The following is a 27,787-nucleotide window of genomic DNA, read 5'->3' as shown; positions in this document are numbered from 1 at the left end:
GTTTAGGGAGGGGTGGCGCATGCGCAGAGTACACGTCAGGCCCTGGGGCGCACAGGTGAGGATGCGCGCCCCTGGACCGTCTAGTGCTTCTGAATCTCCCCGGGGGTCTGAGGGCTGGAGGTGTTTGCCTTGAGGGTGATGAGCTTCTTGGCAGGACAGCTGGTCCTTCTCCCCTGGCCGCACCCCAGTGCTGTCGGGGTAACTAACTGTACTGGATGGGATCCCCACCCAGCAAAGTGGAGCAAGGTTGCTGGCTGTGCAGCTCCCACAAGAGGCGGCAGCTTTGGCAGCAGCGCCTCTGCGTCCTCCTGCCCTTTCCCCTGGCGGCACTGGAGGGGAGTCGCTAAGAACAGAAGTGCCCACACCATCCAGATCCTGCTGGGGTGACACCTGAAGTGGTGGCCAGGGCTGGCTGAGAGGGCCATACTTACCATATGACCCAAAAACCCACTCCTAAGCAATTAACCAAGAGAAAAACTTTTCACAAAACACATATGTGAATGTTTTAGCTATCTTGTCCACAATTCCTAAATATAGGACTATTGAGGTTATCCAATTTTCTTGAGTTTGTCATTTTTTAATTGTTCTTGGAATAACACTATGTATACGTATTGTTTCACAGTCTAGAGTTAATATTTTACCAATTAAATAAAATTCAGAAGGCTTACATCCATATAGATTCTTTTACCTTCCACTCTTTGTTATAGCTGTCATATGTGTCACCTTTATATGACGTCAACGCCACCCTCTGAGACTGTGGTATCCTTTTTTCATACATATACAGGGAATTCCCTGGCGGTCCAGTGGTTAGGACTCAGCACTTTCACTGCTGGGGCCCCGGGTTCAGTCCCTGGTAGGGGAACTAAGACTCCTTAAACTTAACCCCACTCTGGGGCAATGTCCCAGCCAGGCAGAAACTGCAGGTGGAGCTGGAGACCTTGAAGAGTTTGGCTATACTTCCAGCTCAGCCCAAAGCCCAAGGATGATTCTGGACTTTCATTCTGACTCGTGCATTTCAGATCTTTCTGGGTTTGGACCTGGTATATATGTCCCTCCCAGCCCGCCCTGCCTGCCCCTTCAGTTGTCACCCCAGCAGGATCTGGTTGGCTTGGGCACTTCTGGGGTTTTTTGTTTTTGTTTTTGTTTTTGTTTTTGCACTTCTGTTCTTAGCGGCTCTCTCCTCCAATGTTACCAGGTGGGAGGGCAGGCGGACGCACAGGCGCTGATGACAAATCTGCCACCTCGGGCGGCTGCTGCTGAGCCAGGTACCCTGCTCTCCAGCTTTCCTGCTCTGGTTGTCTGGGGACCCATCCTGTACAGTTAGAGCCGGCCGGGGGAGAAGGGGCAGCTGCCCTGCCAAGAAGCTCATCACCCTCAAGGCAAACACCTCCAGCCCTCAGACCCCCGGGGAGATTCAGAAGCACTAGACGGTCCAGGGGCGCGCATCCTCACCTGTGCGCCCCAGGGCCTGACGTGTACTCTGCGCATGCGCCACCCCTCCCTAAACTTTTGCGCCCCGCCAACGCACGCCCATTGTTCGCTCACAGGTTTCAGAGTATAAAAAGGCAACAGGCCAAAGAGAGCGCACTCCGCTTTTGGCCGAGTTGGCAGCTGAAGGAGAGTGCTCGGAGCCCAGCTCTGTATTCACGGACCGATCTCACCCAAGTTCTCTAGGGGCAGTTACTTAGGTAGGCCCTGCCCCTCACCCCCGCCCCGGGCACTGGGGGACCAGCACCTGCCAGGAGGTTTCGGCTGCCCCCAGCCCGCTCCCCACGCCCACCGACTTCCCATGGCCGGCCCGGGTAACCCAGCTGTCTATGGCCGGCTATCCACTCGCAGAGCAGCCCACAAGTGTCCAGTGACTCTGCCATCTGCGCTTTGCCACAGAGTCTCTGAGACCCCCCCATTCTACCATCCCGCAGACGCTGCACTCCTTATGGGGATCCTTATCTCCATCTGCAGGCGAGGCCATCGGAAGAAGGCAGTGATGGGTGCTCGCACCTCCACGACGTCCCGCAGCTCAGTGTCCGCAGTGGACACAGTCACTGTCAGTGTGGCACGGGGGCAGCCAGTGCCGGCCACGACACCCAGCTGTGTCCTGAACTACAGCACAGAGAAGACGGTGTTGAGGGCCCTGGGAGAGAGCGGGCAAGGGATGGCCGAGCAGGAGGAAGTCCCCACAGTCACAGGGAGGAACGAAGGCCAGAGAAGCGGCCCCGATGACACCGGGGGCGCACGATCTGCATTTAGGCCCCTGGGGGGCTCTTTCTTCGTGCCCAGGCCTGGACCTCTGCAGAGAGACCTCCACACCAAGAGGGCAGAAGACAGATCCACCAGGAGACCGCAGACCACTTGTATGAGCTCCTGCCCCCAAAGAAACGCCATCACGAACTCATATATCTCCACCTGAGGTTTCCTACCAGTGAAGAGAAGGAGGAGTCCCGCCATACCGGAAGGGCTGCTCCAAAAGTCTGCAAAGAAAGGGAGCAAGGAGGGCCCTCCTTCGCCCTCTGCAGCCCCGGTGGTTTACCAGAGGAAAAGCCAGCCTGACAAAGATGCAGAGGCAACAAGAGGGCAGAAAGGGCCCTGGAGGAACGGCTCCCGCACATCTGACAGTCCCAGACCCCGAAAACGCAGGATTCCTCTGCTGCTGCACCGGCAAGGGGAGCCTCTGAGGCTGCCCCCAGGCCCTGAGCTGGGTTTCCCTGTCGCCACTGAAGACCTAGACTCCGAGAAGGAAGCAGCGTTCCGGCGCATCAACAGTGAGCTGCAGGGTGAGACCTAGGCCATTGGGGGCCTGGGCACCATGCAGCCTTCCTGTCCCTTTCTGCTGCCTGCCGCAGGGGCTGCTTCTCCGCAGAAAATGTTTCATAGTTATTTCTATTTTAATATGATCATGGTACATTAAAATGTATTAGTGCTTGCCTGTGAACACTAAGGTCACTTGTAATTTTCTATATTGTTCTATATTTTTGTGACTAAAGGCATTACTTGGGGGAATTAAAAGAATATCTTGAAGCGATTTTGGCTTTTGATCTGCCACTAATTGCTATTTAACCTTAATTCAGGGGTCGGATTCTTTGACCCAAGGAAACAGAATAGTATAAAAAGAAAGAATGTGAGTGTCAGATGGTGGCAGTGATTAAGTATAGCAAGAGACGCCTTTGCAAAAGTTACTGTTGGTCCCAGAAGACTCTCGCTTAGCTGTGTGACCCTGGGCAAGTCACTTCACCTAAATCTCTGAATTATAGGGCTGTGCTGATGATTTAAAAGTGACTGAGCACGGTGGACACTCGGAAATCCTGGGTTCTCAATAAAGCCACTGCCCTGCTCTTTGGTCCTTTGGAATTACTATATTAGTAAAATTTATACTTGACAGTAATTTTAGCTTAAAGTTTATTTTGTCTATTTCATCTCAGCCTTTTGGCTAAGATCAAGTGTAGTATCTGTTCTTGTCAATTTAAATAGCAAGAGAAAAGAAAGGAAAATAACGGGCACGCCCCCACACTCTTCAGACAATAGGAGCCTCTTAACCTGTTCCTTTGTCCAGAGACACAGGCCATTTCTCAGTGAAGGCCTCTGCCATCACTGAGGTTGCAGGGGAGATGTGGTAACTGGGGAGAAAAAGACCAATGGGGATGACCCCCTCACTCCTCAACATCCAAGCCCCCCACTTTCTCACTTGTCTGGCTAGAAATAAAAGGTTGATCCCATGGTTTTAACTTTCAGCTGTTGCTGGACTTTGCGTGCCTTGCGTAAGCTGGGAGACAGAGGCAGGAAAAAAAACCCACCATAATCACCCTGTTACGGGCTGTTATTCAACTTTGGACTTCCAGGCCCCATCTGCCTGTTAGCGTTCACTTCTTAGAGTTTCAAGTGCATGCTGTTTGTCCTCTATCTTGCCCCATGCGGCTCTCAAGCCCTCGTAATATGACCACATTTCTCGTGCCACATGTAAACATTCTAACACTTTGCAGATACTGAATTAAAAATCTATTATTTACATTGACTTCACCATTTTCATTTTCCTGGTGTGTTCATTAGAAAATTCAAAATTACATATGTGCCTGGCATTATGTATTTTTTGGTGAGCAGTGATCCAGAGGATGGAAATGTATGCCTCCTTCGACTCCTTAAACTTAACCCCACTCTGGGGCAATGTCCCAGCCAGGCAGAAACTGCAGTGTGTCTTGGAGAAGGTCTTTTGCATTGAGATAGTAGGATGCTCTTTTAGCTTCAAGAACTTGGATGTTGTTGAGTTTAACCTGGTATAAGTTCAAATTAGAGTGTTTTAATTTTAGGATGTTAAAGGTAATCCCCATGGTAAACACAAAGAAAATAGCTATAGAATAGTCCCAAAAGGAAGTGAGAAAGTAATTTAAATATTTTATTGTAAGAAATCAGCTAAACACACACAACGAAAGATAGGAATGCAGGAAATGAGGGGCAAAAAAGCTTTGGGCAGATGGAAAAGAAACAACACAATAGCAGAAATAAGTCTTTTTTTGTCAGCAATTACTTTAAATGTAAATGGATTAAACTCTCCAATCAAAATACAGAGATTGGCGGAATAGGTAAAAACATATGATCCAACTATATGCTGTCTACAAGAGACTTACTTGAGATCAAAAGACTCAAGCAGGTTGAAAGTTAAAGGATAGAAAAAGGAATTCCAACCTCAGTGAGAAAACTCAAATAGTAACCAAAAGAGAGCAGGAGTGTCTATACCAATATCAGACAAAATAGACTTTGAATTTAAAATGGATCAAAGAGTTACATATAAGAGCTAAACTATACAAAGTTCTGAAGAAAAAAAGAGATAAATCTTCATAGTCTTGGATTTGGCAATGAACCCTTAAATATGATAGCAAAAGCACAGGCAACAAAAGGAAAAAGAAATTGGACTTTATCAAAATTAAAATCCTTTGTGTTTCAAAGAACACCATCAAGAAAGACATAATACAACCTTCAGAATGAAAGAAAATGTTTGCAAGTCATATATCTGATAAAGCCTAGTATTCAGAATATGTAAAGAACACTGGCAACTCAACAATAAAATGTCAAATAACCAAATTTTAAAAATGAGAAAAAGAATCTGCATAGATACTGCTCCAAGGAAGAGACACAAATTGCCAATAAGCACATGAAAACATGTCCAAAATTATTAGTCAAAATTATGCAAACTGAAACCACAGTGAGATACCACTTCATACCCACTATTGTGCCATATAATTTTTTTAAAAACAAGGGTTGGCAATGATGTGGGGAAATTGGCACTTTCAAGCATCGCTGGTGCAAATATGAAAAAGAAAATAGTTTGGTCGTTCCTCAAAAAGTTCAACACAGAGATACAGTATGGCCCAGGAACTCCACTCCCAGGTATATGTCCAGGAGAAATAAAAAACATATGTTCACACAAAAACTTGTACATGAGTGTTACATTGTCGTATCATTATTCATAATAGCCAAAAAGTGGAAACAACCCAACTATTCGCCAACTGAGGAATGGAAAAATTAAATGTGTTATATCCATACAATGAATATTATTCAGCCATTAAAAGGGTGAAGGACAGATACATGCTACAACCTGGATGCACCTTGAATACATTTTGCTTACTGCAAAAGTCAGACACAGAAGTCCGCACATTGTGTGGTTCTATTCATATGAAAGGTCCAGCATAGGAAAATCAATAGAGACAGAAAGACCCAGGGCTGGGGTGAAAGGGGAGGACAGAATGAGAATGACTGATACTAGGCATGAGGTTTCTCTTGGGGATGATGAAAATGTACTGGAATTAGAGATGTTCATTGCAAAACCTGAGTACACTAAAAGCAGCCGAATCACACAGTTAAAAAAAAATGTGGGGCTTCCCTGGTGTCGCAGTGGTTGAGAGTCCGCCTGCCGGTGCAGGGGACGCGGGTTCGTGCCCCGGTCCGGGAAGATCCCACATGTCGCGTAAGCGGCTGGGCCCGTGGGCCATGGCCACTGAGCCTGCGCGTCCGGAGCCTGTGCTCCGCAACGGGAGAGGCCACAGCAGTGAAAGGCCCGCATACCGCCAAAAAAAAAAAAAAAAAAAATATATATATATATATATATATATATGAATTGATGGAATATGAATTATATCTCAATCAAAAGATAATATGACAATATTTTTATAGTCATTACTCTTGATCAGTTTCATTATGGAATTCCCACAGCGACTTCAATGGAGTGGCTTGTATGGGATGATATTTGAGGCTCAACCTTTTGGGACTAGATGTTCATTTTGAGCTGTGAATGATGGTGAGGGCCAGCCAGTATATTTTCTTCACGGAGGATCAATCCCCATATGTATCCTTGGTTTGAATCCTTGTCTTTTTCTCTTCATATTCCTGAAACAAGTTCCTAGGAAATACATTCACTATAGTGAGAGGTGTTGACATCTTCCTGGCAAAAGTCTTAACTTATTCACAGGTCAAACTTCAGATCTCCTTATTACTAGCTGCCCGGGGAGTCCCCTGAATCAAAGTAGGGTTTATGAAGATGGACCTTGCATTTTAGCGTGCACTTAAAATACCCAACAGGCTGATCACATGGGGAAAATAACTTTATTTACATGAGACAAGTACAAAGTCAGCACAACACAATGAGGGAGAGTATGGGTGCTGGTGCCTGATGGCCTGCAATCAAATCCTATTTGAACGCCACCTGTACCTGGGAAGGTTAGTTACTTAGCCCTTCTGTTTCTCAGTTCCCTGGCCAGTGATATGGAAATATTAGTAGGACCTGCTTATTCGTATTATGTCCTGAGGCTAAAAATTAGTAAATACAAAGCCTGAAGAAAAATGATGGGTACTTCATAAGTGCTACCTACATAAATGTTCAAGTATTAAATGCCTGGAAGAATAAGTAGGTTGTCTCCAGAAAGGGCACCTAGGAGGCTACAAACAGGAGGATAGAGCCTACTTTTTCACATTGATGACATGAGTAAGAAGTTTTAGAGCTCATGGAAAGAATATTATTTCTTGTGATGCACTGTGGGGTGGGCAGAGTAGGGGCTGTGACCCATATTTTATGGTTCAGGGTACTGAAATTTAGACAGATTGAGTAACTTGCCCAGAGTCACAACACTGATGAGTGATGGGTCTGAGGCAGGGGAGGGATAGAGATTCCTGAACACATGGACATGAGATCATGCCCTGGATACACAAACCAAGAGCTCTCCTCACTCCCTTTCCCACATCCTCCTGCCCCAAGGATGCTGCAGGGAGACAGTTGGTACTCGGAGGAGGTGCCTGGCCCAAGAGAATGGCTCAAATCTGGACCCACCTCCTGGCTCTACGTTTCAATCCCTGACCCCAAATGCAATGTCTTTCCCCCAAATGCAGACCCCCTGATGGACCGGGGTATCCAAATATGTGTGCATCTTCCCTCCCTTCCCCCTCAGCACTTGATTCTAGCAGCTGATTTGCAGTGAGACTTCCTGGTGGTCAGGTGACCACCCTGAATGACCAGTAGTCTACTTGACTCCCTAACTGACTCAAAACCCAGGACATTCCAAACCAACTGCCCACATGACAGTTGCACAGAGAATTAGCATCATCTTCAACTGATCAAACCTGGATGATGAGCAGTTAATATTCATTAGCTGGGAACAGGGTCTACTGGGCTGGTGTTTTGGTGGCTTAACAGATGAAGTTTACAGGCCCCCAGGGTCTCACTGACTAGAAACTGACCAATCGTCTGAGCAGCTTGGACTAAGGCCTGGCTAAGAGCGGGCAGTGGCTGCACGGGCTCTGAGTGGGCACCTTCCCTGCCCAATCCTCCCTCAGCCAGATCCAGGCTCTGCTGTACAAACTACAGCCATTGCTCCTGAATCTACTTGCTGATATTATTTCCACAGTACCTTCAATGGAGTGGTTAGTGGGGGTGCTATTTGTGTCCCTACCCTGTTGTTTGGCCAGATGCTGAGTCTGATGTGCCTGAACAACCGCTGCGGATGGCCAGCAGATTATCTTGATCGCAGATGATATTCTTGTGCATCCTGTGTTTGACTCCTTTATAATCTTCCTTTTCTTCTTGGTACCCGAGTCATGATCCAGGAAAACACAACAAAAACTGAGAGAACTATTGATATGTGGCTGGGAGAAGACCATGCAGAGGTGTCAATTCATTCCCAGGTCACACGTCTGTTCTCTTTGTTCACCAGCCTCCTAGGGGAGTCTAGGGGAGTCAAGTGAATCGAAGCTGGGCTGAGAAGAGGGTGTTGCAATGTGGTGTGCACTTAAAATAGCCAGCAGGCTGACTGCACGGAGACATGACTTTTTTTAGTGAGATAATACAGAAAGGGAGCACAGCACAGTGACCGACAGAGTGGGGGCTGGTGCCTGATGGTCTGGTTTCAAATCATACCAGAAGCCACATGAACCTGGGAAAGTTATGCAGACCCTCTGTCCTCAGTTCCTTGTTCTGTGATAATGGGAATGTTAATAGGGCCCACTTATTAGTATTACATGATGAAGCTTAATACAGCAAATCAGGTAGACCCTGATGAAAAATGATGGTTACTTCATAAGTGCTACCTAAGTGTTCAAATATTAAATGTCTGGAAGAATAAGCAAGAAATGTGGTAGTGCTGCCTCCAGAGAGGGGACCTGGATGCCACAGGGCAGGGGAGTGGGGAAGGTTATGGGTGTGATGCTTTAGAGCTTGTGAAGAATATCTGTCATCATCTCCTGTGATCCCCATATCAGCCCCATGGGGAACTCATGGCAGGTGCTGTGAACCATATTTTATGGTACATGGCACTAAAATGTTGAGATTTTAAGTGACTATCCCGGAGTCGCAAAGCTGATGACAGATGGATGTGGGACAGGAATGTAGTTGGTTCCCTGGGACAGAAATCCCTGAACCCCTGAATCCTCTAGATGGTGCACTGGACTCCTGAGCCCAGGGCTCCCCTCCCTCCATCCTCCCAATCCTCCTGCCTGCCCCATGGTTGCTCCAAGGACAGGAGGGGTCTGAGCCAACAGGAGGGCCCATGCCTGACCCACTGCCTCCCTTACATGTTGATCCCTGACCCCACAGCCCTTAAATATCCCTGAAAGAAGGTCCCTTGAAGGATCAGGGGGTCCCATCTACGTCCCTCCTCCCTCAGCGTCTTTACACACTGGGTGAGCCTCCTGGTGGTCTGACCAGTGGTCGGCTTGTCTCCACGTGGCTCAGAGCCCTGGTCTCTCCAAGCCAGTTGCCCACATGGCACGTCTCTAACAAATTAGCTTGGTCTTCAACAACCAGCCCTGGATGCACAGGTAGTGCTGATTAATGAGGACAGTGGCCTGCTGGGCTGTGCTTGGTGGTTTAGTGAGTGAAGCTGGCATGCCCCACTGTCGCCTGACTATTGATGTGAGCAACTGTCTGAGTAGCCTGGGCTACGGCCTGGCTGGGGAGGGGCCGTGGCTGCACTGGCTCTGAGGGCGCACCTTCCCTGCTTATCCTTCCTCATCAAAAACCAGCCCCTACAAACTCCTCATCCATCCCTAGACCCTGCAGTGGCACAGGAGAGAGGCCCATGCCCTTCTAGAGGGACCCCTCCATAGCCACAGCCTAGAGACCCCATCCCAGGACTGTCTCTGAGGATGACCCAGGCCCTCCTAATCTCTGTCACCAAATGTTCATTCCACTAACCCGATGGCATTGTCCCTTCTCTCCACGTTCCCAGGCAGCACCCAAACACTCAGTGATCCTGTTCACATCAACCACTGGAAATACCACCACAAAATCCCAGTTTCCTTCCTTTCTGAAAACCTCTAGATTTAGACTGCTAATATTTGCTTTTGGATTTTGACATCGACATTCAGAAGTGTTTAGCCTGTAATTTCTCCTGTCCTGTAATATCTGCTGCTGGTATGACATCAGTATTCTCCTGGTCCGATGAAAGCAGTGTGGGTGTGTTCCCTCTGTATCTGGTCTCTGGAAGAGTGTGTAGGAGACGGGCATCGTTTCTGTCTTAAATGTTTGGTAGAAATCAGAGGAAGCCACCGGGCCCTGAAGTTTGTTTTGTGGGGAAATTTTTTTGGCATCTCTTTCTAATTGAAGTTTCCTTGGTGTATTGTACAGGGCACAGACCTTAAGCGTAGAGCTTTATGGTTTCTTGTAAATATAAACACATCTGTTACCAACACCCAGTTCAATATACAGGACGTCCCCAGCACCCTGGCTGCCCCCTGTAGAAGGGGAGAAGAATAAGTGCTAACTTATTTGGTTATAAGAATGAAATCAGTTACTCCACGTATATTCCAAGTGCAGTGATTTACACACAACTCAAAATGAGTGTGGCAGCACAATCAGAAAGTAGTGGAGGGTGCTGGAGGGCTGGGAGAATCCAGTCCCTTTGGGATTTCCGCTGTGGAGGTCGGGCCAGAGTAAGGAAGCTGAGAGGAGCTTCTCAGAAGCATCTGGGCTTTTACAGAGGGAAAAACTACTGCTCCCCAGAGTGGAGCGCCCATTGTAATTCACTGAGCCCTCCCTTTGCGGAGGGTGCTTTTCTATACTTGTGTGTTATCTTACATAGAAGTGTTTTAAAAAAAAACTGAGGAGGAGATCAATTTTGCTTGATGTAACAGCCTTTCACTGTTAAAAGTAAGACCTATATCTAAAATTTATGCTAAATCTGTACAGCTCCGACAGGAAGTAACCGGCACTCACTAGCTGACTCAGGAGCGGAGGGGGAGCAGAGAGGCGTTCCTCCTTCCTTGGCCTCGTGTCTCATTTAAGCTGCCAGACGCTGCACAAGCTCCATCCCCTCTGAGTCTCAGGTTGAGGCCTCCAGGTCACAGTCTTCACAGGTGTCAGACCAGAACCTGCCATACAAAGGCAGGGACTGGAGTCAGTGGGGAGGTGGGCTTCCTGGGGTCGGTGTGTGGGACCCAGGGGGCTACTCAGACCCTGCAAGTGACTTTGGGCCCTGACATCCCCAGGGCTCACATCCCCAGGGCACTGGGGCCTGTTTGCTGCTCTTTGCCAAGTGTGTTCTGGTAGCAGAGAGACCTGTCCTACAGGGGCGATTTAACCTGGGCATTTGGCCGGGCGGCGTTCAAGTGACTGGTCCCCTGAACAGTGAAAGTGATGCAGAGGAAAGGGGAGGCTCTGGGGCTCCAGGGTGAAAAGTGTGGGTCCCTCCCACCTGGGCGCCGTGAGGAGTGGGAGGTCTGATGACACACGTGGGAGTAGTGACCCTGTCCCTCCAGCCCACATGCAACACGGCCCATCATGAGACCAGCACAGTGGAAGTGGGCAGAGAACCACAATGTTCCCTTTTCCCCTAATAATCATTTTTCTTTCTTTAACACCCCAGCCAAACTTGCCTGTGCTTTTTAATTTAAAAATATCCTGATGCTGTGGTCATAGAATCATAAATTCTATAGCTTTGCTGTATCCCAACATGAAAAGTTTGTAGAAGACACTGCTTTTCAGCGTGTAATAAAACCAGATGTATTTGTTATCTAATTTTAAGGTCATAATTAACTTGGAATCCTGGCCCTTTAACTCATCCTAAATTAGCATTGCTTTGAATTGCCTTCATTTTGTGTGTGTGTTGTATTCAATTTTTACACATCTATGAAAAATCTATAGAACCTCAGGTTGAGAAATGGTGCCATGAGGTGACCCAGGCCCTTCAGTGGGGCTCCACAGAGGCTGCGGGGTCCCCAGGGGCTGGGCAAATCCCAGCCAGGTGTGGATCCTGCAGTGTCCCCTACCGGATGCCAGGGCTACCGCGTGCCCACAGGGATGCAGCAGCGCTGGGCCAGGTGAGCTGTCTGCTTGCGTGAGAAGAAGCCCCGGTGCCTCTGTCCTCCTCACCCTTTCCCCAGGACGCCTGAACTGGGGGGTACCAGGGCCACTCCAGATATCTCACTACACCTGGTGATTAACTGGGGATGTTGCCTGCTGACCTTGGCGGGTTGGGAGGGCAAGGCTGGGTCCTGCAGAGGGAGATGTTGAACCTCACCAGGGACACTTTTTACAAAGAACACAATGTGAACAACACCTCCAGGAGTGATGTATGTGGTGACCCCACAGACACCTTCGGCCCCCCATCTAAACATAAGAGCCTGGCATCTTCAGGGGTTCTATGGAACGGGGACTGTTCCCTGGCGAGATGCACTCAGGTCATCCTCCAGTTGCCTGCGCAGATTACCACCATTCTCTTCTCTCCACCTTTTTGTTCACATGCAGTGGTGACCACCTCCGTGCTCTACTCTGGCTTTTGGGTTTTCCTGAAGAGCAAAAAAAAAAAAAAAACAGTCAGGGATGGCAAGGGAAGCACATACACTTATTTGCCTTCTGCTCTTCCTCCTACCCTCTCCACGCTCACATTTCCTCTTCTTGTTCTTCCTCATCCTTTTACTTCATCCCTTCTCTTGAATCCAGGACAAGAGAATTTCTTTTTTTTTTTTTAATAGGATGAGTCAGTCTTCTTTTATTTATTTATTTTTAACGTCCTTATTGGAGTATAATTGCTTTACAATGGTGTGTTAGTTTCTGCTATAAAAGTGAATCAGCTATACATATACATACATCCCCATAACCCCTCCCTCTTTTGTCTCCCTCCCACCCTCCCTATCCCACCCATCCAGGTGGTCACAAAGCACCGAGCTGATCTCCCTGTGCTAAGCGGCTGCTTCCCACTAGCTATCTATTTTATGTTTGGTAGTGTATATATGTCCATGCCACTCTCTCACTTTGTCACAGCTTAACCTTCCCCCTCCCCATATCCTCAAACCCATACCGTTTTTATGCTAAGTTATATTCTACATGTACCTGGAAAAATGTTAAAAAGGTTTTTAAAGAACTGCGCATCTATTTTGGAAGCTGATTTGCCTGTTCAAGGCTTGCTAGCACTTTATCCATCTCAGTGCTATTTCACTTAGTAAACAAATGCAGTTGCCATAATTGCTGCATATGTGTCTGTGTTCCCTTCTAGGTTATATGTTTTTGAAGTTAGAAACTATATTTATATCACAGCCCCTATGTATAGCACAATATCCATTGCTAATTCAGATTGTGCTTTAAGATATGAGACAAAATTTAAGACTTTTATTATAGTCATAAACATCTAGCAAACCAACCAGAAAATAAAAACTAATTTTCAACGGGTTGGCCAAGAACAAAAAAGAGAGGAATACCTAGTGCAAAATCATATCTCTAATAACTACTGTTGGATTTAGAGCACACACATGCTAAACTTATTTTAAAATATCTTCTCATCAAAGATTTGAGGTTGGACCTGAAAAAATTATATCAGAAGTGAAAATAATTATGTGGTCTGACCAGCATGGATCACACAAAGTAAGTGTATACTATGTATAAAGTAGATAAACTACGAGGTCCTGCTGTATAGCACAGGCAACTATATTCAATACCTTGTAATAACCTATAAAGGAAACGGATCTGAAAAAGAAATATATATATCTGAATCTCTTGGCTGTACACCTGAAACACAACATTGTCAATCAACTATACTTCAAGTAAAACAAAACAAAACAAAACAAAGTAAGTGTAAAGGGAAGTATAGTTTTATAAATTCACCTCTGATATCCAATGGACCAACTGAAAGACAACAGAAAGTACAACTTTCTAGGAGACAGGACATGGCCAGCAAACAAGGCCATTACCCTTGGTAACGGTCATACCTGCCAAAAAATATACAGACTAGCCTGCATTCATGAATACATAGGAATTCTTCATTTATCTGGCATTGTTAGGCAATGAGGTATTGTATGTTACGAGAAGTTTTTATAAATGACAAATTGAAGAGGAGTTATTTTAACCTTCACTCGGTAATTTTTTTCTAAAATTAAGAAATGTATCCACTGGTGTATCTAATGTTTCCGTGATAACTCGGGGTCATCAGTTCAATCAACGTTTGCATGAATAATGCAAATGGAAACAAGACAGGCATGCTTACTGAAACTGAAAATGACATGGCACTGGCTGGAATAACTGATGAGAGAGGAAGAAAAAAGCAAAAATGAAAACAAACCGTGATCAAGAAACAATCAGTCAAGTTCTGACTTTCTGTACTTAGTTTCAAAATGAGATACCACAAATCCCAGCGAGAGACTCCAGCATCATTAGCTGTCTTTCTCCTTTGTTTCCACCTTCCTTTCCTTTTCCTTCTATCCTAGATTGTTCTAGGCAGTGCTGATAGCTGCTTGCAAGACAAATTCTAATACTTGCTTTCTCTCACACAAACTTCACAATATGTCCATGTGATAAATAGTGTGGAGGTAAAAGACAATTCATCACAGGCACATCTCCTATGAAAATAAAATTAGAAACTAGCTTCTAAACATGCAGAGAGAAGGGCGTGGTGTCAGGCACTAATTTCCTTGCGAATTCCTCTCCATTTCTAATAGACGTTCTACTTTATCAAGATCCCTTTTTATTGATGTCCTATTCCAGACTGCTCCACTCCGCCCATCCTTATCCTGTAAAATACATTCACACTCTTTTGTGACCCTACTTATTTGCCCATTAAATAATTAATCATAGAACTGTCGGAATTAAATACAGAGTGAAATTAAAATACTGGAGTCACTCGGAGGGTTTAAGCAGCTCCACCAGAAAATACTGGGCATGGATTTAAAAGAGGCTGCGTGGGACTTGCTCTTGTCCAAGTTCTTTCTCAAGAAGTATCTGAAATAAGCCTAAATTCAGAGTTAATCAGACTGGCCTGCTTTCTCAGGTGGACTGGAACACATTGCTCTTTCCCCTCAACTCCCTGATGTCAGTGGCACTTTCCGGAGATGAGGTGGACTTCTCTGCCTACTGCAGAAGCTCAGTTCCCCCAGGAACCACTCCCCATCTGAATCCCACACTTGAGGCCAGATGCCAGCCTTCCCAGAACATTCGTGGTCTCCTTTCAGTTTTTGACCTGCTCAGATTGAGTTCCTGTAGACTCTTTCTCAGCTTGAAACCTGATCTTCAACCCCTTTCCCTGACCTCGATGGTTACCTGCCTACTTTAGGCCTCAGGAGCTTTAGCTATAAAATGATATATTTGTCCTTAATTCTAAAGTCTTCTTTCTAAGGCTCTACAATGTGATGGCTCCTTGAAAATGTTTCTCTTTGCTGGTTTTAATTTTGTAGAGAATTAAAACCCCAGCCACTCTAAAAGACAGTAAGTTGCATTGGATAAGGAAAGTGTGTTTTTGTAGTTAGATTAACAGGGATGGAAGACGACTTAGTATGTTTTAAGATACTCATGATCCGTTCTCGTGAGAGTCGGGGGAAGAGAGTTAATAAAATACCAAATGATTGTGACAAATTAAGTTCACCAAGATGTAGCTGATTAGTTACTACTTGAATAAGCCACACAAATCCAATTCAAGTTGTCCTTTATTTTTCTAAGAAGGATCCCAGTGAACTGAGTCCCATGTTCAGTAACTCCACGTTCAATGGCTTAGTCTTTAAAAATTGTTATGTTGCTGGAAGCAGAAATATTGCCCATCAGTCCTAACTGATGTCTACCTATCACGCACATTTGAAATAAATTTATTACTTTGCCTGATCTCAGTGTAATACATTCCAAAGGGGCAAAGAGCACACGAAAATTTATGAAGTCTCCATCTTCTACACTGAAGTATGCAATAAATTACATATTATTTGGCCGTGAAATTCACAAGCCATAGAAACCACGCCATTAGCAATGTATACAGTGGTAAAGAGCAGGTAATGAGAATGATATAAAACAAAATAGACTGTGTATGTTGGCACTGCTGCCAATAAAGCAATTATTAAATGCATTCATATGCATCTACGCTAGGTAAGCTCTTTGAGGGCAATTGCTATGAATTCTACATACCTGTCAGGATACTATATATAGCCCACTTTCTATGGCCTTTATTCAAAGACGCTGAGAAAGGGTTACTCTGGGTAAATTCAGACCTTTTCTCAATATAGAATTTGGTCAACATGCATTCTGAACAGCAAAATTTCACAGTATTTTCATACACTAATTGCCACCTCAGCAAATGCAGGATTAAGTATAATGGATTATAAGAAGTTAGAAAGGAAAGATGGAAGAAAAGAAGGAAGGTAGAAAAAAGGTGGGTATGGAGTACTTCAACATTTATGTAAAGAGTGGACCTAAAACTACCCTGAGGTTACTGTGAATTATTAGCATATGCTATAGAAACTTAAATGAAAAAATAAAAAAACCCAGCAAGGGAAACTCAAAGATTCTTTGTTTTTTCACTTTACTGCATATACACGTCCATCTTAAACAATCTATATGCTTATATCCAATAAGAGAGCATTGTTTTGCAAGGCTATTTGGGTTCTATCAGCATGTAAAAGTCGGACAACTCAACTTTAGCAGAGTCAGCCTTCAGGTGAATAATTGCTTCTCTCAGGTTGTGAGCATTTGAATTCTCCAGAAATGTTTCCCAAAAAATGAAAACTAAAAGAGTCCTAGGACAGCGTCCTTTAGAAGTTTTATAGTATCAAGGTTTTTGGAGGAAGAGTATCCTTGTCGATTATCAACACAATGATTCCAAGCAGGTCAATTTATGCTGAGAAAATTATATAACAGAACCCACTTCACCTCCATTATACTGACAGTGATCTTCCTTACTTCAACCTTGTGCTTCTTAGTAAAGTTGAAAATACTGAGCCAAGAACAGACAGTGACAATGCCAGAGACTCAGATGTACCTATAGGTGCCTTCAGACAACATCAGCCACCCAGGCTAAAGTCCTGGTTTAAAACATCCCAACATGAATGAATCTCAAAAACCATATGCTGAGCAAGTGAAGCCAGATCAAAAGGGCACCCACTGTATTATTCAACTTACATGAAATTCTAAACTGGGCAAAAGTCATCTCTAAAGATAAAAAACAGATCCGTGGTGGCCTTGGGGTGGGAGATGGGAATACTTTTGCAAAAGCCTAGGAGGAAACATTCTAGGGTTTTAGGATTATTATCTATCTTTATGGGGGTGCTAGTTATACAAATGTATACATTAATTAAAAGTCACTGAACCGTTGACTAAAAATGTCTGAATTTTATTGTATGTAAATGATACCTTAATAAGGTTGATTACAAAATGAACCAAAAATAAAACAAAGCAGAAGAGAAACCTCTCAAGACCTCAAAGGAAATACACTGTTTTCTTCCAGGGTACCAGATTGGAAATGAGGCATTGGTCTGTTCTACCCTCAGATTATCCCTAGGATTATCTAGTCTATTTTAAAGCACTAGAGTCCCCTATCAGGAAAACTCACCCCATGTTTAATTACTTGGATTTCTTCTCTGCCTCTTCTCCCAACACAGTGAAGCCATTCACGGAAGAAAAACCACCTTTTTCTTACTTTGCATCACCACATATTCTTTCCAAAGCTATTATGTATGGAATAAAATTTGGCTACACTTTGTAAAAATCTAGCTTTTTGAGCCTTACAAATCTTAACAGTTAACCTATTGCCTCACTGGAATTTGCAAAAAAAATTATTTTGAAAAGGAATAGCTGAGACTTGACAATTTTGTTTTTTGTGATTTTCTCTTCCCCTAAGAGAGAAGTGAGTAGGAATGAGAAACACATACATAAAGGAAAAAAAATCATCTTGCTGCCTTTGCATGGTTATAATTTATAGGAGGCCCTTTTCAAAAATAACCTATTATCAGAATCAATAAAATATAATCTCCATGAAGGCCAGGCCAGGATATTTGTCTCTTTTTCAGCAGATTGCAATACAAACCACATTCATGGATATGCTTCTTGATGATCTTTGTAATACTGTAACAGTTGACCATTTCCTCATGCCTCTTCACTTTAACTTCAATCTGGTTTTTCACTAATGACCTCACATTTCCTTCTCTAACACTTGGTGTGGCCCTCTTTTCCAACTCCAACTCGCATTTCACTCTGGAACCAAAGGAAGACTCACACCTTCCTGCTTTTTAGTGATACCTCAACGTCATTACCATATTGTGATCACCCTGAAGAATAGCCATACAATTGTTATTTCAGAGCCATCTGACAGTTTGTAGCTCTAAAAATTAACTAAGGACCGCATTTGTCAAAAATATCCTAGTTTAAAATTTTGGTAATACAGCAACAGTAATTCCAAAGTCATTATGCTACAGTTCCAGATTAAATAGACTAGAAAAAGGAAGGTTGCCAGATGGTGGTTTACATTATCTACAGACTGTCTCGGCTCAAGGTTAACTTCCCTGGGAGAAAACCCATAAACCCAGAAGCATCAAAAATAACCTGCACGTGCAGGGGGGAGACAGCTTTGCTTGTCAAATTTTACATTCTTTCTGATATCTGGGCCCTGGTGATTTATCTCCCATGGAATGGAATAAGGAGGGGAACAAGTAGGGACAGTCCCTTCGAGCAGCGGCCGCATGCCTGGCATGTCCGTAGCCTGCTCTCAAGGCTGAATGCTTCCCACACATATGTTGCCTTGTTTAAGCCTCAAGCCCTCGATCCTTTGCTGAAATACAATAATTTCATTCCTATGGTTTTCAATACCAAAAACTCAACCTCCAGGAGGGCTAAAGTCTAATTTGTACTCCAAACCAAGTAGCAGTGCAGTTCGCTACTACTGAGACTGAATCCATAAAGACTTCAAGACCACGTCCAGAAGACAAGTTATTATATATAATACCCTAGAAGGTCTGAAACATAATTATCATATACATAGCTGGTCCTTCAGAGCTTTTTACCTATAACATGTTTCTTTGATGAAAGTTATTTAATGTACTGGAGATAACTGTGACTTACTGATCAAATATTTGAATACTTATACTTATCTGGGATTTCATTTCTGCTGAAAGAAAAAGGAAGAATAGGACTCACTAAAAAAAAAGACAACATTAGAAATGAAAGTAAAAATCTTATCACACACTATGACTTTTGGAAGCAGCATAGAGGGGCAGTCAACGGTAAAACACTGGTGAAATAGGTCAGCACTCTAGGCCAAAAATCCATTATCGTTATCATCAGTGACAGTACCACAACTGTGCCCTTCAGAATTAATAATCACTCCTAAGAATCTTCATTTGGCACCAGATGATGCGGTTAAGAGAAACATTCTGGGAGGTTTTGAATCAGACTTGGTTTTTTGTTAGTCAAGTTACAGGAGAATTTTTAAAGTGGGGGGAAGGGAAGAAGGAAACGGACCAGGAAAAGAATTTAAGCCATCATCTATAAACCAACAAAGCACTGATAGTTCCAAACATTATGTCAGACACTAAAATGACTGATATAGGCTCAAGTGGTTTACAAAACCTATAAAAAGACTACACCAGCAAAGTCCCCATTTATCTGTAGAGTTCAGAAACTAAAACAAGGAATATTTTAGCTTAAAACCTTATCTAAAGAGAACCATATACACTTCACATGAATAAAAATACCTGAAACCAAACATTTTTAAAAGCTCCAATACCCAAAATATAAAGAAAAATATTAATTCAGAAGACTCAATCAATCCATGATAATCACAAAACGGCTGGGCAATCTCTATCTCCCTTCCACACTAACCATCCATCCCATGGAAGACCAAGGGAGATCAGACCTTCCAGACTTACCTTCCAGACCTTCCAGACACCTGGCTGCTGCAAAATTCTAGGGAGACTCCTTGTGGAACAGCAGTTTCCCATCTCTTGTGTCTCTCCCTATCGTGATCATGATCATGCAGGAAGCAAGTCTGGCTGTGCTATTTCTTATTATTGTCTGTCACCCATCTGCAACATGGTATTGTACAGATAAGGAAAAAGTAGTTCCCTTTCCCCCAGAAGGTTGAGGCTCAGGTACAGGGTAATTCTCCTGTGCACACAGTCATTATTTAGGCCGACTCAGTGACTTCAACAGGCTTAATCATGTGATCAGGTTTGTTGCCAGCTGCGTAATGCTCCCACATCTGTAGATAGAGCCGCTCTAGGTCCATTGTGTATTGTTTGGTGTTGAACAGAGGGCTAGATGTTCTCTGCTTCCAGACTTTGCCACGAATTTTCTTCAGGTATTCTAGATCAGTTCCCAGTTTCACAGCTATGTCTTCATATTCTTGTCTATTTTGAGCAATAAGCTCAAGACAGCCTAAACATGTGAGCTGGGAAGCTGCAACTCGGGAAGCAAGAGTCTCTCCTGGCATAGTCACCACGGGTGTCCCTGACCAAAGGACATCCATCCCTGTGGTGTGTCCATTACAGAGTGGAGTGTCCAAGCAGACATCAGCCAGCTGGCCTCTCCAAACATGTTCCTCCTTAGGAGCAACAGGTGAAAAAATGATACGGTTCTGGGGAAGGCCCATATTTTGTGCGTACTGTTGAATATTAGGTTCTCCTACTGCTGGAAAACGCAACAGCCACAGTACACTTTTGGGAACACGCTTCAGAATATTTGCCCACATCTGCAAAGTAGATGGGTCAATTTTATATAACTGATTAAAGTTACAGTACACAATGGCATCTTCCGGTAACCAGTACTGAGAACGTGTGGTTACAATAATGGAACGGGGAACCTCCTCTCCAGTGGCAGCCTTAATGTTGATCTGGGTAGTTGCCAGTCCATTGCTATACTCAATCAATTAATTGTTATCTGAATTTGTCCTCTGTTAATCATTTCAATAACTGCCTCTGCAATAGTATTCATAGGAATGACAGGCATATTAAGAGCTGTATTACTGCTGTCTGCGTTGTCTCCTCCATCAGGACATTTCATCTTGACAATTTGCACATCTGGGAGACTATCAAGAAATGCTTTGAGGTCGATGCCATTCAGCACAATCCGATTGTCATAAATGTGTCCATTGGACTTAAAATCGATGACTGCTTTCTTCTTCAGGTGAGGGAACATATTAGCATGATCACCAATAAAGAAAGTATGGGGCATATAAGCCAGTTTCTCAGAATACTGCTCAGCAACTTCAGCAGGTGAAGTTTCCTGATCAGTGATGATATAATCCATGAAAAGCACACCACTGGTCCCAGGGTAGCCCAGCCACATTGCCTGAATAGGAGCTGGCCTGAGAGCAAAGAGTTCATTTCGAGCACCCCTGGTATAACCATTCATATTTACAAGGATGTGTATACCATCTTGATGGATGCGATCAGCTGCTTTCCCATTGCATGGAATCTGAGAAAGATCAATGAAATGATGGGCTTCTGCCATCACCTTCGCTCGGAAGTTTGTGCCATCATCTGGGCCCAGGGCATAACAGAATACCTCAAATTTATCAGGATTGTGCATGCCTGGAATAGACTGCATAAGATGAGAAGTAGGATGATTCCCAAAGTCAGAACTCACGTATCCTACACGCAGTCGACCATCACTGAGCTTCAAGTCTTTTGGATGTTCATACTGTGGTTTATGAAGGACATTTATCTCATCCAAGCAGAGGTTCCCATGACTCTCAGCAATAGCCTTCCTGAAGTCATGAGAAAGAAGACAGAGCATACTATGATAAGGCTGCACAGAAGGCAACCTATTCTTCTCCAACTGGTCAGCCACAATGCTGACCAACTTCTTCATTCGCTCATCATAGTCTGTCCAATCACAGACAATCTGCAGGCAATGAGCCAAATCACAATAAGCGTCAGGAAAATCAGGTTCAAGCTTCAGAGCAGTGCGATAAGAAGCAATTGCTTCTGGAATATTCCCTGAATACTTGTGAATGGAAGCCAGATTGCTGTGGGCATCCGCAAATGCAGGGTTAATCTGAATGGCACGAGTATAACACTGCAAGGCTCCCTGAACATCCTGCATCTCCTTTAGAGTGTTTCCCATATTACAGTAGGCATCAGCAAAGGTAGGACTGATTCGAACAGCCTCCTTATAATGCATCAGAGCTTCCTGCAGTTTTCCCTGCTGCTGCAATACACTTGCTAAATTTGAATGGGCAACAGCAAACTCTGGGAAGACTTCTAATGCTTTACGATACAAGCGAACTGCCTCTTCAATGTTTCCTTGGTCTCCTTTGATATTGGCTAGGTTATTCAGAGAGTCTGCATGGGTGGGACACAGCCGGAGAGCTGTATTATAACAATCTTCTGCTTCAGCAACACTGCCCTTCTCTTCCAGAGCGTTGGCTAGGTTGCAATAAGCATCAGGGAAATGTGGTTGCAATTCAATAGCTCGCCTGTAGGTGTCTACTGCCAGATCCATCAGGCCTTGCTCATAGTATACACAAGCCAGGTTGGCAGGTACCACTGCATGATTTGGACTCAAGCTTAGGGCACAAAGGTAAGCTGCCACAGCTCTGTCAAAAATCCGTGCCTCTTGCAAGACATTTCCTAAATTGATACAAGCATCCAGAAAATTGGGGTCAAGGGTGACAGCCTTTTTAAAGTGATGAATTGCAAGCCAAATCTCCCCTTGTGCATTGAAAACACAGCCAAGATTACTCCAAGCTACTGCAAAGTTCGGTTGCGTCTTCGTTGCTTTCAAATAACATGCCTTGGTTCCTTCCAAGCGACCCAGGGCCTTGAGCAGGTTCCCCAGGTCACTGTGAACACAGTACAAATCAGGATTGCACTGAAGAGCAGAGACGTAAGCTTGTACTGCCCCTTCCATGTCACCTGCTGCTACCAAAGCGGCTGCCAGGTTAATATAACCATCGATGAAATCTGGTTTGAGATGCAATGCCTGCCGGTAATGCTCAATTGCCTCCTGCAACTGCCCTCTTTCCTTGTACACATTCCCCAAATTCGAATAGGCTTCTGCCAGAAGAGGGTTCTGTTTAATTGCCAGAGTACTAAAGTGGGCAGATCTGTCCAGCCTTCGACACTGGAAGTGTAGAGATGAAAGTAATAAAAGTACTCCAGTATTGTCTGGCTCTTGTCTCCACAGCTGCATGCAGTGTCTCTCAGCTGCCTCAAAATCACCTGATTGATATTCTCGATGAGCCAACTCAGCTAACCCTTGGAAGGAAAGCATACGTTTCGTTGGTTCTGTGCTGTCGGCCACGTTGCCCACGGAAGACGCCATCTGGAGCTTCTGCAGAGAGTGATAAAAGGGGGTAATTGAGTCCCGCTGCCGCCACTCCTGGCAAGAATGTTTCTAGAGGTAGCAAATACGAGGGCAGCAGCCGTACCACTGCTTTGACAGGCTTAAGCGGCGGCAACAGTTACATGCACCAAACCTTAGGAACTCTAGTTGGCCATCTACCTCTCACGCTCTTGAAATCTTAATTCTTAACCCTGCCCTCTTCCACCATTTTTCTCCTAATCAGGGAATAAAAATTACCTATACACTTGCCTTAGAAGAAATCAAAAGTCAGTAGTCCAAACACTTTTCAAAATTTTGTTTTCTGCCCAGTTGGAAAGGAAATACATGATTGACTTTACTTCATCATTCATATAGTCAATGTGGAAAACATTAGGGCTGTGAATTTCAATACAGTAAGTTCAGAAAATTTTAAATTGGCCTTCCCAAACCACTAATAAGTAACCGATGTTGTATATAATGCTAAAATCTTAGAGACTGAGTTTGATATTTTAAAAGTTCTGAAAGGATTAGCTAATTTCTCATCATATTTCTCATGCCTCAAACCTGAGTATTACTTTTTAAAAAATAAATTTATTTATTTTTATTTTTTTATTTTTATTTTGGCTGCGTTGGGTCTTCAATGCTGCGTGCAGACTTTCTCTAGTTGCGGCGAGCGGGGGCTACTCTTTGTTGCGGTGCCCGGGCTTCTCATCACAGCAGTTTCTATTGTTGTTCCACAACTCTATGGGTTCCTTTTTAGGTCCTATGAAGAACCCTAGAAATTAATTCACGTAATTATAGGTTTTTGCAAAATTGTCAAAAGTGAGATATTTTAACTTCCATCAGGTAAGACCAGCGTCTCTTTCTTTGCCAATTTTCCTTCTATCATATTCCGCTATGTTGGATCATATTGGAATGGCAAAAGGCTTTTTTGAAATCTGGCTAAGGAGATTTTCTTTTGTTCTGTGGTACGCGGACCTCTCACTGTTGTGGCCTCTCCCGTTGTGGAGCACAGGCTCTGGACGCACAGGCTCAGCGGCCATGGCTCACGGGCCTAGCCGCTCCGCGGCATGTGGGACCTTCCCGGACCAGGGCACGAACCCGTGTCCCCTTCATCGGCAGGTGGACTCTCAACCACTGCGCCACCAGGTAAGCCCTAAGGAGATGTTTTAAGTGAGGCTATTATGTGATTTTCAGACACCGCCATATGTAATTGACTATATACCATCCCATTACAGGAATAACTTCCAGTACTCATACTGACTACTCTACTGACTTAACTAGCACAAGACACAGAAGCATAAGGACAAAAACCACCTTACAATATAGCCATGTCTTGCACTTCACAGCTCTCAAAGCATGTGCGTTTGAAGAAGAAAAAAAGAACTGAAAAGTACAAAACCAGAAGCTATTCTGTGGAAAATTATTTCAATCATCAGGCATGTGAAAGATAAGTCAAAGATTCAGTTTTCATCAATGCTTAGTCAAAACGGAAATTTTCTTCTGTCAAGAATATACTCCAGAGGCTTCCCTGATGGCGCAGTGGTTAAGAAGCCACCTGCCAATGCAGGGGACAAGGGTTCGAGCCCTGGTCCGGGAAGATCCCACATGCCACGGAGCAACTAAGCTGTGGTGCCACAACTACACTGCCTGCGCTTTAGAGCCTGTGAGCCACAACTACTGAGCCTGCGAGCCACAACTACTGAATCCTGCGTGTCTAGCGCCCGTGCTCTGCAACAAGAGAAGCCACCGCAATGAGAAGCCTGTGCACCGCAACAAAGAGTAGCCCTCACTCTCTGCAAGTAGAGAAAGCCTGCGCACAGCAACGAAGACCCAACACAGCCAAAAATACATAAATAAATAAATAAATAAATAAAAGAATATACTCCATCAACAATGTGTGTAATGGAATGGTGTGAATGAGTATTTTATCAGAATCCCTGTAATGCACAAACCTATAGCAGTACTGAAATCAGTAATGCATTTATAATAGTAAATATTTATGAGGAAGTAATCCATAGAGGTTTTCTCAAAGTTAGCAATGAAAATTAATGTGACATTATCAATAATAAATTGTGAAGCTGAAATAAACTTTTCTAAACTATTAATAACTAGAAGCAAATTCTAATCAACCATGGTACAAGAAATCTATGTCTATACACTACAAAGTTTATTTCTTAAAATTTTATTTCGAAAATATATAAACTGTCGTATGAGGAGGCAGTTAAAGAATATATAGCTAAAAGAGTGGGGGAAAAGTTTTATAGAGACACATCTGGCAGTAGTTCATTTTTAAATGTCATTTTTCTAGATTTTGTGACACCTATAGTATTGATAATTGAAAGCATTTAAAAAATTGTAATTTGAAGATTTGCTACTTCCAGGTAGAATAAAATATTTTGAAGCAAAACAACGTTTCCACTGAGAAAAACAAAAAAAGCCAAATAAAATAGCCAGCATTCAATCAAAAAGTTCTAGACAAACCAAGGGATAGAATCATATGACTAAACTTCTAAGAAAAGAACAGATAATACAAAAATATTTATATAAGATATTGTGTATCTTTATCACAAAAAGTCTTTATCAAGAAAAGACTTTAAAATCACCAGAATTAATATATTTTATTTATTTGTATATTATATTTATATATAGATATTTATATATTTATATAAAGAACTTAAAGATAAAGCCCTAGTTAAGGCAGTGACAATAGCAGTAGCAGTGGGAGTGAAAAGAAATGGTTATATTCAAGCATATTTTGTCAGGAAAAGTCCAAGATCAAATGTCTGACTGCACACATGGGATGGATAGACGGAGTGGGAAAAATCAAAGTTAACTATAGAGGTTCTAGTGAAGATGGGGTTGCCGTCAACCAACCCAGGGGTTGCGATCATCCCCAAGGTCTAAGAGACTCAAAGGGAAGGTCATGGTCAGGGGCAAAGTTAATTGGTGGGAAAATAAGACTCCCAGTCTCTCCATCTCCTTATACCAGTTTTTTTTTTAACATCTTTATCGGAGTATATTTGCTTTACAATGGTGTGTTAGTTTCTGCTTTATAACAAAGTAAATCAGTTATACATATGTCCCCATATCTCTTCCCTCTTGCATCTCCCTCCCTCCCACCCTCCCTATCCCACCCCTCTAGGTGGTCACAAAGCACCGAGTGGATCTCCCTGTGCTATGTGGCTGCTTCCCACTAGCTATCTGTTCCTTATACCAGTTTTGTTTTTCTGCTCATATATGTAGCAGCATTTCATTCAAGGGGAAAGTCATTGATCTGACTGGTCAAATTAAACAACATAGTTCAAGGCACATTTACAGTGGTTAGTTCCTCTACAATTTAGAAAGTCACATTCACAATTTCCCTCTTCTTACGCTGCAGAACACATTGGCCATTCCTCGAAAGTTTCCACTCCACAGAGTGGACCAGAGATGACATTAGCCCAGAACTGAGAGCTTGGCATGAGATGGTGTCAGCCCCACGTAGAGCTCTGGCATAAGTTATAACCCAACCCAGCTCTACAGAGAGATCTGCATGGAATCCTGGGAGTAAACTCAGCCATAATAATGGGATTCTGTTTTTCATTTGCTTTTCTTCCTTGCTTAACTTTCCCTGGCCACTCTGACAAACAAACTTTCAGGCATTCCTGGGCCACTCACTAACTTTATTCCATTTAATCTCATCCAGATTCCCAAGAAAATTACTAACTATAAGGAGGGAAATTTGGAACATGGTGAGTTTTAGATGCCTGAAATATGCAGGTCATTGAATCCAGTTAAGTAGCAAATTATCTGGATCTCAAATATGCCAGTAGAATAGCAGACTAAGCTCAATTTAATGTACTCTTACTGGAGACACACGTAAATTCTGGGTCAATTTTGAAAAAGTTAAAAGCACATAGCAGAGATTAAAAGAAAGAAAGGAACACCTGCATGTTTCAGAAAGTAACAGAGAAATTAAATCCAGAGAAAGAAGAGCGGACTGATGTCTGTGGGTTCCGTTCCTTAGTATAGGCCTTATGTAAATAGGGGCTGGAGCTAGAAATCTAACATTACCTTGAGGCCAGGAATTTAGACTCAGGATGGAACAATATTGAGAAGTTGGTACAGATATCCTACAGAAATTTCACGAGGAACTGCTTAGTCCATTAAGAGGGCCAAGGGCGGTGGTGAGGAAGATTGATATCTCTTGAAAACCTTCAGGTACAGAAAACATCAACACCTCTGAAAAGTAGGCCTCTCCTTCCCAGCGTTGTGATGGCCAGGTTGTCACTAACCTGTAAGGCCCTGTATGAATCAGAAACTGCAAGGAGAGTAATTCAAAGAAAAACAGATGCAGGATGGGTGTGGCAATAAATCCTAGGACCCTATCAGAAACAAAATTAAAACCACTCTAAAGGGAAATTTTAACAAACCAGAGCAGATAGTATCCTAACCAGAATAGAATAATAATTCTGAGGAAGTTACTTTAGTTATTTAAGTAATATTCAACATCCAGAGCAAAATTCACTTAAGTACTGTACTGGTGGAAATTGGGCAGCACTATGGAGACAATAAAAAGGTGTTTACCATCAAAAAACATCAAGGTAAGAAAGATAATGTCTAATTTTTAATTATCCTGTGGTTTATTGAAATCTTTTGGAAACCCAAAATAGAGAAAACCTAGCAGGCAATGAAGACTTAAATATTTAGAGATTTATCAACTCATCTATAAAAGCTTTATTAATCTCTTCTTTTAATACCATTCCTGAGAGGTATAAATGTGTCCAGTGATAGGGTTGAAGGAGCCTGAGAGAATTTCAATTGTTT

At 43.5% G+C, this 27,787-nt stretch overlaps 1 protein-coding gene and 2 pseudogenes across 15 annotated transcripts in view; 2 read left to right on the top strand and 1 right to left on the bottom strand.

Annotated features, from left to right (window-relative positions):
- The window catches only part of LOC137210251 (UDP-N-acetylglucosamine--peptide N-acetylglucosaminyltransferase 110 kDa subunit pseudogene), a 632,586-nt pseudogene that overhangs the window by 212,022 nt on the left and 392,777 nt on the right, over positions 1-27,787 (top strand).
- On the top strand, positions 3,408-3,513 carry LOC137210767 (U2 spliceosomal RNA; annotated as a pseudogene).
- Positions 6,117-27,787, bottom strand: part of LOC137210238 (UDP-N-acetylglucosamine--peptide N-acetylglucosaminyltransferase 110 kDa subunit-like) — a 111,670-nt gene continuing 89,999 nt past the window's right edge. For 7 of the 15 annotated variants that reach the window (XM_067711887.1, XM_067711886.1, XM_067711888.1 and 4 more), the window contains 3 exons: positions 19,582-22,987; positions 10,691-12,261; positions 6,117-8,206 (listed from right to left, as the gene is read on the bottom strand). In XM_067711887.1, coding sequence (XP_067567988.1) covers positions 20,576-22,978 — 2,403 coding nt within the window. In that variant the 5' untranslated portion in view covers positions 22,979-22,987 and the 3' untranslated portion in view covers positions 6,117-8,206; positions 10,691-12,261; positions 19,582-20,575. Of the gene's footprint in view, positions 8,207-10,690; positions 12,262-19,000; positions 22,988-27,787 lie in introns of those variants that run through there. The other 8 variants (XM_067711877.1, XM_067711881.1, XM_067711874.1 and 5 more) reach the window with 3 other exon arrangements.

Source organism: Pseudorca crassidens, chromosome 17 (assembly GCF_039906515.1).
Source record: "Pseudorca crassidens isolate mPseCra1 chromosome 17, mPseCra1.hap1, whole genome shotgun sequence".
NCBI lineage: Eukaryota > Metazoa > Chordata > Mammalia > Artiodactyla > Delphinidae > Pseudorca > Pseudorca crassidens.
This window is presented reverse-complemented; position numbering and strand designations above follow the sequence as displayed.